Genomic DNA, 11,592 nt, shown 5'->3' on the forward strand with positions numbered 1-11,592 from the left:
TGTGTAGGGGGATGTACATGCCCCAAGTGTTGAGAGGTAGACGATAATTTACTCCTCCAGGTGTGTAGAGCAGTAGCATTAGCTCATCTCTGTCCCCAACGGGTTTTATTGTGTTATATTTATTGCAGTGTTCTACAATCCTTAGTGTATGAACACATTCAAAAGGACTTCCTCACTCGTATTCATGGAATATCATGATCTATACCATCAACATCCTGTCACTGCTTGCAATAAACAAAACATTACTTCTTTGAGTTATAGAGATGAATTTACAATTAATGGTGCAATGTTGTTGGGAAAATCTAATCAGGTAACTATATATATGCATACAGAATAATAAAAACAATAAGAAATGGCAGAAATGGATTTGCTCCACATGTCTATTCATCATAAAATGATTTATAAGCCATTATTTCACACACTATTAAATTATTTAACTAATGGGTTCCCGTAGAAATTCAATTAAGCAAGGTCATGCTGCAAAAACCCATTAAGTCCTTATGTAAAAATTATATTTGCTTATCATTATGAACAATTAACTATAATTGAATGCAATTAAAAATAGTCTAAATGGACAACTTAGCACTTGTACATGTATGCATTGCAATTTCTCAAAAAAAACAACAACAAACAAACACAAAATACACACATACAAAAAAAAGAAAAGAAAAGAAAAGCCTTGATAGGAAACATCAAATACACCACTAGGTGTTACATTTTGTTTTTTATTCATTACAAAATCAAATGAATCCATAAAATTATATTCATATTCCCTAAAAATCAGTTAAACTAAAATACACAAATTATAAAATAAATTAAAACATACTGAGAATTCTAATGTTAAAAAGAAAAAGAAAGGTGGATAGATGTATTGCTTTTACAAGTGGCACTAAAATTACCCCAGAGTTTAATGACTTTTGCATACTTTACAATTTAAGTTGTACAAGTCAGTAGACACAAAATGATTTAAATGTAAATGTCCTTCAGCTAATGATGTATTCACTCATTAACATGAGAACCTCAGCAGTAACAGCGACTTCATTTCTGGCCATTTAAGCACGGCTTGTTTCTCTTATCTGTAGAAATGGCTCCAGCTTGACCATGACAGGGGAATTCTCAGGTCAGTAACAGACCATTTGCATAATTAGCCTGCACGTGTGGACTAAGTTGTGATAATGACGCCTGAAACACAGCATTCTTCAGCAAATACTGGAGCACATAATTAACTGGAGCTGACACTTCAGTTTTGTGTTTCTTCAACACCTGGGTGTCGCATCCAATTAAAGACCTCTTTGTAGATCTAATATAGAGCTAATTGAGTTACTGTTGCTGACAGGCCCACTTGAATATCCTTGTACATGCATATCTAAATTACAGTATGTATTATGTTAATTAGGACTATGCATCAAGTAGCCTTTCTAATTATTTCAGTAATGAAGACCATAATGCCATTCAATAAATAAACCATTTATCATAATGCCATTCAATAAATCTTTGTGCAAGATTTTTCAATGAACAAGACAAATGCTTACCAAATCCTTAGCCACTGCATATGAAAGCCACTCATTTCATTGTGACAACAAAGCCTTAGCTTTAACTTATTTTTCAAAAAACCTACCGAGATGGAAAATCTCATAGCTGCAAAAGTACCAGAACTTTAATTATCAGATATTACCAGAACGTTAATATTATGTACACTAAAACCATTACACCATACTTTTGGGACTGCAAACCATGTCCTTGGTTAAATGACATGAAGAGGAATTCAAGAAAAATGGGAGCGAACTCTGTGAACTTGGGGTGATAACCTGGGTGACACCAAGGCCCACCAACTCAGATAAGAGATGAATAGAACAGAGCTGGGAAATGCAGAAACTCCGATAAATATGTAGATTTACAGTAAGCTATCCAGTAAGAAGATTGAGCTTCAGGTGTGGTCTTTCTCCTAAACCTATATAACAACTCCATCTTGTAGCATATTAAAGGATTATGCAGTGCTGCACAACCATTAGATGAAGCCTTAAATTGATAAAACTGGTTTAGAGAAGGTTGATCTTTAGATTCTGAGTAGATTCTGAAACCTTCTTCACAAGACCATTCATATTCTCACCCCAACACCACTTTGTCTTTAGATATCTACAGCAAATCCTACAAACCACATGGTCTTTACATTTTTAAATCACTGATTAGAAGCAGCCCTGTGGCCCTCTTTAACCACAGCTAGCGAAGTCATGTACACATGAGTGCTTTAGTATAAGCCCTTTGCTTTGGCTCTGAGAGCACAGGTGTAGAGTATAAAGAGGTTTAATCCATTCCCAGGGCTTTCAGCTGCCTCTCAATGTCCTCATCGGAAATGGTATCAGCTTTGGTCTTTGATGCGCCGGGAAGACTCTTTCCAGCTGATGGGGCTCTCACCATCTGCACAACACCATTCAGCAAAATCACATCAGCTTAACAACCAACAACCATACAGCTGTTTGTCTGTGTCAGTCCTTCAGATTAATGTCTTAAGTTAGACAGACTTATCAAGAATAAATTCACATCATTTTTGAAAGAACTAACAAAGAGAAAGCTGAAGGAAAGGTGGTAATATATAGATTATATTTCAGCCCAAGGGAGCACATTATACATCTGTCTGAGTTGACAGAACTGCGTAAGCAAGAAACCAAAGGCAAAGCCAAAAGCCTCACATCTGTCTAAACTACCTAAAATCTATAAAGAACACCAAATGATACATATAAGACAGATGGAGAACAACTCAGAAATTAAGCTAGATTGTAAATGAGTCTCTTACCTTTCCAGAAATTTCAATTCCAATTTCATCCAGCACCTGGTTCACAATGTCCTGAGATTCCTCTTCATCCCCTGACTCACTAAAGATTTCATCAAGTGTGTCATTGACTGGGGATTAAAAAAAGAAATATTATCAGTTTATTGTTCACTAAATATGAGACAAATATAACATTGTTATATCACTAAATTGGTAATAAATATCCACAAGAATAATCCTAATGTAAACCTTAAATAATCTATTTATTTATGCATTCATACATATTTTACTGAACATATTTGCAGTATTCCTTTTACACATTTTATTCTGTTCTATTTATTTCTGTATTTCATCTATATGATAATTATGGAGTGTAAAAACCATACAGAGATGAGATAAAAGGATTAATGTGTGTTTCTTGTAGAAGATAAATTTATGTTTATTTTTGTTTAGTGCCGCAAAAAAAAAAAAAATTAACTCATTCAATTTATCAGTGTGAAGTGCTGGCCAAAGAAACATGTGACAAACTACAACTCAAATACTTTAACCCATTCATCAAGCTTTAACTTGTGTATACCTTTAGACTTTACACTTGAAATCAGATTTTAATATTTTTACTGAAAACTGCTAAACAGGTTTGCATAAAACTATAAGCAAAAGAGTAAAGTTTCTATATTAGCATTTTTAGGTGTATTGGTTCTGTTGTCTGTATGCAGCCATTAGTTGAGAATTCGAAGCATATAGTGACTAATGAATCACTGACTGACTTCTCGTTATCATAAGGGCAAAGGAATGCAGAAAAAAGAGGGGAGAAAATTATGTAGATAATTGAATAAATAATGGGGAAATCAATAATTACGGGATTTAAGTATATTTATTTAATTCATTTTTTAGAACTACTTTGGATAGATATTACATATTTACTGATCAGTTTATCTACATTTCTGTTTTCACCTGGTATTATTTACGTGTTTCTCCAGTATAAATGCATATATGTAGGTCTCTGTGAAATAGGGCCAACAAAACAATAATAATATTCTCACTCATATCTTCAGACATGCCCATTTTCAGGTTTTCTTTCTGGAAGTCATGCATTGTCTGCAAAGTCTTCTTTGGGTCCATTTTTTTATTGACAGCCTGCATAGTCTGCAAAGATAAACAGAGTGAGAGCTATGAGTTAGATTCAGAGAAACATAGTAAGGTAGCATATGACATGTATGGATAAAACATTATAATCACAGGCAGGATCCAGCAGGGATGAATACATTTTGAATGTAGCTCAGCATAAATCCTGCTGTAAGTACAGCACAAATAAAACAGGTTGAGCTGATAGAAGACTTTTTTAAAGGCCCTATGGGGGTTCAGCAGAATAACACTGCAGATAAAACAGGAAAAGCCCCATTTGATTATAGAGAATTATTTACACAAATCATCTCTGTCACATCCTCATTATAGGCCATGTCTTTGACAGGAGCTTCCACAAAGCCTTCACTATGACACTACAAATCCCAGGACAACATCAACAATCTGGGAAGTAAATATTAATAGATTCCTTCCTGAAACAGAAAAGATGGTGTCTGAAACAGTCTGTGTGAATGTCTGATACAGTGTGCATGGCTGTGTTGTCTAGTTTAACAATAAAAGAGAGGAGGAAAAACACCTACTAAATTCAATTAACTTTTAATTTTTTATTATTATTATTATTATTATTATTATTATTATCATAAAATATATAATTTATATAAATATATGAATGATAAAATATTATATATATTATATACTGATCCTGCCTAAGGTTTCATCATGAGTCATTATAATTTTATTTAGTTCATTTAAATAATAAGACTGATTAAGTCCAAACATTCATATTAACTCTGAACTTAATTCAATACACAAATTTCCCTTTAATACGGACTAAATTATTTGTGAAACATATGTTAATTTACACTCCGGTTTCCTCCCCCGGTCCAAAGACATGCATGGTAGGTTGATTGGCATCTCAGGAAAATTGTCCGTAGTGTGTGTGAGTGAACGAGAGTGTGTGCCCTGTGATGGGTTGGCACTCCATCCAGGGTGTATCCTGCCTCGATGCCCGATGAGATAGGCACAGGCTCCCCGTGACCCGAGAAGTTCAGATAAGCGGTAGAAAATGAATGAATGAATGAATGAATGAATGAATGAATGAATGTTTATTTACAAAATGTGAATTTAAATTTAATTTCAAATAATTTCTTAAACATCTAAATAATATGCACCAGTCTTGCAAAACTTTCAAGAATTTAATCTCCAATGGTTCAATACAAATCCGCAAATCCGTAACCAACAAAACAGAAGCATATATAATGATAATGATATAAGAGTCCTATGTCAGTATTCCAAGCTCAGGTATTCAGATGATTACTGCCTGCTTAGAAGACTTGTATTGTATGTTTTTCAATGTAAATGCTCAAGGCTTAAACTAGTAATTTAGTCCATGTCATCCAGGGGGCAGTGGCTCACCTCACTGTGGCCTGCCAGCTCACTCCAAGATCCGGCTACAAGATTTTGCAATGCAGCAATTTAACAGATGCTTTTGTAGCCCGAATTACTACAGCTCCTAGCTATTCTGATCCTTTTTTTGCCTGTCTGTTTGTAGCACTGTATCAGGAATGGTTCATTTGCATGCCTGCTGCCTCGGCTCCTCCAGAGACCAACAGTAATTACACCTGCTTATGCATTCTTTAGAAGCTCGGGATCTGCTGTGTATGGGTTTTTGCAGCCTTCTTAAAATTTTCCAACCAACACTGCTCAATAAGGATCATTCCTATGCTTAGGGATATCTAGTGGCACCAAAACGTAACAGCTTTACCTTGGCTGTGTTAGACATAGCTCCAGCCATTTTCATTTGAGAATTCATGACCTTGGTCTGCGTGGACATAGAGGTCACTTTAGAGCTCACAGCATAAGTTCGGTTCTTCTGCTTTCTCAGTTGGACCAGCTGCTTGGCCAGTATCTTGCAGGCATCTCGGTTTCCAGCCTTGGCCATTTTCTTAATTTCCATTTCCTGTTGATCACAAATAGGTCAATTACATTAAATTGTGGAAGCTGATGAACCAAGCTTATGACTTGTTCAGATTCTCAAGTAAGCATCTGTTAGTAAGTGAATGTAAGCAGAGTATTAGGGCTCTGGGACTTTAGCCATTAGTCAAATGCTCTATTGCAGAGTGCAGGTATATACTGTACACAGCTCTGCCCTACAACAACAACACACTTTTACTGTATTACTGTATAGGGTATATAAGAGATCTTTTTTGGCAGGTGGAAGTTTGGCCAGACTTTCAAGGGTTTTTAAAGTGCTGAAAATCTCAGCATACAGTGAAACATGTGTTTGCCATCTCTCAATCTCCTTCAAAAAAATGATGGCTTGAAGGCAGCATTGATAAACTCAGAATAAAAAATGTGCCTTTAAAAACTGTGCCGTATGTATACATCATGACAGATGATTCACTAGTCTAGTGTGACACTACCTGACTGAAATGGGGGAATGTTTGCTGCTGAAAAATACTGCTGGTGAGATTTTGACTCTGTTGTGGTGATTATTAATATTGTTTGGTGAAGTGAAATGGGAGCAGTGGAATACAACATATTAGGGATGTTTTATTGCTGTGTCAGCCACTAGGTAGTGCTTAGATTCTGAATGCTGGAGCAAAAGTGACAGACTGATGTCTAAAGCAGTACAGCTTCCTGCTTACAGTCTGACAGTAGATCCAACATCATAAGCTATGGTAGGTTAGCTGTACTGCTCTGCAGACTATGCCAAATGACAAGATATTATTATTTAATATATTGTCAGGGCCTTCAGATAAATCAATGCTCCACAAGTCCTTTATTTGGAAATACACAAAAATGCTTCCTTTGCTATTGTAATCTTCTGCAAAAAAAATCTCTATACTTTGTACAGTAGGTACTTACCATGGAACATTTTCTTAATCAGAATAAAAAAATAATTATATGATTACAGGAACCACCTGGGAACCAATTATATTCATATTTCTATGTTTATTAAAAAAAGCCACAGAGGTTTCTTTAAATGATTAAACCATGATAAAATCCAAAGGAAATACATTATATAAAATTATAATGCAGACGGCCTCCAAGAGCACTCTCTTTCTCCTCAGTACTTAGGTGTTTTAGCAAGCATATCACACCTATCTAATATAATTTACTTTTTTCTGAGGCCTTAACACACAATTTAATTTTAGGTTTGGAGCAATTAATCACAATTGGAACAGACCACACTTGAGTAAAATTTGTGAGAGCGCTCTGTATAGTCATGAATGTTTTGCATGGATCCATGCCATTTTTTTATTCCACTTACCATTTGCTTCTCCTGTTTTTCCAAAGCAGCACGGTCTCTGCTGATTTGTCTCTGTGTGCCTCTAAGCTCTTTAGTCTGCTCTTTGATGATATCTATGGCAGAAAAGGATAAGGAGGAACATGCAAAAAAATCTGACTTGAAAATCCAGTTATAGTTCATTGAGCTGAAACTCTGAGACCGTCTTTGACTGTGTCAATGTAGGCCACTAAACCAATTCCAAACACAGTGCAATACTGACAGCAAATTCATTGTAGATATGCGGTCTATCCATCCATCCATCTATCTGTCTATCTATCTATCCATCCATCCATCCATCTATCTGTCTATCTATAACTATAAAAGATGAAAAAAAGAAGTGTTTTATGAAATCAAACTGTAAAAAAAAAATGCATCCTAAAAATGCAATGCAATGATTAATTTCTAATTAATCAAAAGATTAAAATACATCTTATTTCTGGCCATACTAAAATAAATTAATTCAGTGCTTGTCATTATTTACAGTTAACAAATAACATTAAACATTTTCCCTAAAGAAAAATGTAACTAAACTGGAGATTACAACATGCTCAAAAGACACAACTGCTCAATGATTCAACCTAATATAAAATGAGTAATTAGTTGTGATCACATGGGAAAGCCATATTATTATTGTATTGCTTCAGTTCTACTGAGACATGGTCTTTCTATTATTAGATCTACATTTCATAGAGACTTCAGACCATGACAGTCCATCTCTGATTCAGATTAGTTCTCTGCATAGAGAAATCTTTTTTTAAAAGATATTATCGGCTGCTTCAACTCATAAAAAAGCTATTTTAACAAGGTGAACTTTGTCTTTGCTTGGCTAAATAAACATACACGATTCAACAGATGACAAAATTTATAAGAATTCCAAAGTCTTCTGTAGCATGTAACATTTATTTAGTCTGATTTATTTAATTGGTGATAAAGGCAAATAAACCAGCAAAAATTTTGTTCTGTAATACTATAACGAGGCACTTCCAAAAAGCAGGTCATTCTCCCAGGGCAACAGACATTATATCCTATAGAGTTTACCATTTAAACACATCTTTAACTAGAATAGCTTCTCACCCCTTAAACACATGATTACTTATTTGAATGGTGACCACAATTCGTACTTGTGAAACAACTTCAACTTGGGTCCAGTATAAAAATCATTTGTCATACACCAAAATGTCTGATATTAAAAAATAAAATAAAAAGTAAATTAGCAAACAGAATGGCTGCAAACTAACTGCAACAACACATAATTTGGTTTAAAACTAAGCCCATTTATCCCATAAGACTGCTTAATCATAATGTTGCCTTAAGTAAAAGCATTTATATGAGACAGGGGAAAAGCAAGACATGAATCAAGGATGTGATGGGTTTGTCTAGAGGCAAACTAGACATTTTATTTCATACATTTTTATAGTGTAAAAGTTAACCTGCATCCACCGTTTAACAGACATTCGTGCTCACACCAGAAAGGGAGCTCAATGCCTGTAGGGATATTACGGTCCGACACGCACACTTCTCATGAATGACAATGATATCATGAGAGAAGTTCCTCTGCAGGGCAGGTAAAACAAAAAAAAATGCCATGTAGAAAAGAAGAAAAGAGGAAAAAAGAAAAGAAAGAAAAGAAAAGAAAATAGAAAATTGCATAAATAAATGAATAAATACATTTAAAAAAATAAAGATAAATATATCCAATAAAATATAAAATGAAATCAAAACATTCTTATTTGATATATAAATTAAAATGAATATAATAATGTTAACTAACTGTTCTTCTTAATATGCAATAAACATATTGCCCAAAAAATGGCAAACTAACTGTTAATGACTTTAACGTGTTACGTAAAAGATGACGTATATTGAAACGTATTAGAGGGTGGGATGTCGTTCACGCAAGTCTGGGACAAAACTGTGTCATCTCAAAGTAAGGTAGAGGATTGGCACACTGGCACCACACTCACGCAGGGTTAATACTGGGTTAACATGGCACAAATGATGATTCAACTGGCACTTGAACTTGAGAAATACACCACGGAAAAGCAACGACAGAGGAATGCAGCCAACATGTAAGTTTCAAATATTATTGATACTTTTGTATTATGGATGTAATTTTTTTTTACTTATAACAATGATCTGTTAAACCTTTCAAAAGACTAATCATAAATTATTCCATTAAAGGTTTACATTACATGAAATATGGTGAAGCGTAAGTAGTTTTTCATATCTGTTATTATTTTGCACAGATACAACAAATATATAGGAAATACACAATAAAAGTCTAAACTGTATAGCCTATATATAAAAATATTTTTATATATACTCTTTTGAAGACATGGTAATAACAGGGATCAATTATTACTGATTAGATGAAAGTATTTGAATGGGAGCCAAAAGAAGGTGTCTAAAAGGCATTTTTGGCAAAACATTGCAAATATCTGCAATATAAAGAAAATGGTACATATAAATACAGTCTGCTTCATTGGACTATGCTATAATGATATACTATGCTATATGATACGATGTTGATTTAACACCACTGTTTGGAAAATAAAGTAGAGAATGAAATTAGCTAAAAAATCCTTGAATAACATAGCCGTGAACTAAACACTTAGTCTGGCCCCATCAAGCATTAAGAGCAGGATCCCTCCAACTAAACCGCTTTTTGATGTACCTCATTAAACAGAGTCAATACATTAAAAGGCTTGTTAATACAGGTACAATGAATAATCCTCAAAAACTGTAAACTTCACCTCAGTCAGGTGCGGTGTCTTCAAATATATATATATATATATATATATATATATATATATATATATATATATATATATATATATATATTAATTACACACACACACACACACTTTTGGAGCCATTTTTCTGAAATAAATGAATTAAAGGATAAAGGATTAGATGTATATATATACATACACACACACACACACACACACACACACACACACACACACACACACACACACACACTTTTGGAGCCATTTTTCTGAAAAATTAAGGATTAGTTGAAGGTAAACTATTACAACAGAATAGTAAATACTGGTAAGAGTATTTTCGACAAAAAAAAAGTTATATCTGCAATATACAATAAAATATACTATATAAATACAGCTGACTTCAACTAGTCTGGTGCATGGACTGAAAGGAAGATGATTTACCACTGTAAGAAAAAGAAATGTTTTGGACTTAAAAGCCATGAAAAGCCATGAACTAAGCACTTATTCTGGCTCCAACAAGCAGTAAGAGCAGGACCGCTCTGACTAAACCAGGTACCTTGAATTACATTTGAATATCGTAAGCTTTACTGCAGTCAAGTTCAGTGGCATGTTATGTACACAGACTAAGTGTGACATTGGTGGTCAGGTGAGATTTTATTTTGTTATACAGCACTGCAAAATATACTAATTAGCATTACTCAGTATATATTTTATCAGTTACCTTTATTTATTTGTTTGTTTGTTTGTTTATTCATAAGAAACATTAATTTGTTGTTGTTGTTGTTGTTGTTATTATTAACTACATTTATAATAAACATGAAATAGTTGTTATTATTATTATTATTAAATATATTTATAATAAACATGAATTAGTTATTAGTAGTAGTAGTATGATTATGATTATTATTGCTAACATTCTAACCATATTGCTGTTTCATCACAAAGAGTAGAATTGCATTGTGACAGCCCCTCAGGTAGCAAGATGCCAAATTAAACAGAATTTTAAAAAAAAATCAGAAAAAAAGTAACTTACCGTCAACAGTCTTCTTCCTAAAAATAGACGCCATGACGACTCGATGGACGTTTAAAACTAAACTATAACTAAGATATAATTGAGTGTAGGATCTCAGCCCGGCTGTCTGACTACACAAAAGTCCTGATTTCCTTGTTTGTTATCTCTAAAGCGAGCTGACTTTCCATACACATGACTGCACTGAGGCATCGCGCCTCTGACGTCACAGCGGAGCTCACGCGAAATTACTGCTACGCGCTCTAGAGGGCACTGTTGACCGCTGACTGAAGAGGCGGAGCCCTCTAATTTCTTGAATCTGGCAACCCTGCATGCAGCACATAGGCCACTCACTGAGTGCATACAGAGCTCTGCAGTCTTGCCAGTCTTATACTGTAATAAAGAGTTGGAATGTGGCTGTACTATTTCCCCAGAAGTGCATTGATATTCTTTTAAATATTGTAGCCTCTCTGTGTTTCTGTTCTGTTATGAATGACCACAGAATTATCAAGCATATAAATGCCTGCATCAGACACCCTTCTCCCTTAATTTCCCAATTTTCTTTGTTTCTTTCCAAAGAATGTCACATTCTTAATACAATCTAATTACAGATGACTTCCCAGAAAATATATTTAACCATGCTTTGAGGTAAATGTCTTGATCGGTTTGGCTATTCCCTCTATTTTGCACAATGTGATCAGCCATA

At 34.3% G+C, this 11,592-nt stretch overlaps 1 protein-coding gene across 1 annotated transcript; it reads right to left on the reverse strand.

Moving 5' to 3' along the window:
• Nucleotides 1-1,635: 1,635 nt before the first annotated feature.
• Nucleotides 1,636-11,300, reverse strand: chmp2ba (charged multivesicular body protein 2Ba). The gene is made up of 6 exons (XM_027164158.2): nucleotides 10,911-11,300; nucleotides 7,128-7,219; nucleotides 5,619-5,813; nucleotides 3,814-3,916; nucleotides 2,795-2,901; nucleotides 1,636-2,418 (listed from the first exon to the last, which is right to left on the reverse strand). Exons 1-6 carry the CDS (start codon nucleotides 10,942-10,944, stop codon nucleotides 2,305-2,307), a joined length of 645 nt encoding a protein of 214 aa, XP_027019959.1. The 5' UTR covers nucleotides 10,945-11,300; the 3' UTR covers nucleotides 1,636-2,304.
• Between the last annotated feature and the right edge of the window lie 292 nt (nucleotides 11,301-11,592).

This window comes from Tachysurus fulvidraco, chromosome 6, assembly GCF_022655615.1.
Source record: "Tachysurus fulvidraco isolate hzauxx_2018 chromosome 6, HZAU_PFXX_2.0, whole genome shotgun sequence".
NCBI classification, from domain to species: domain Eukaryota; kingdom Metazoa; phylum Chordata; class Actinopteri; order Siluriformes; family Bagridae; genus Tachysurus; species Tachysurus fulvidraco.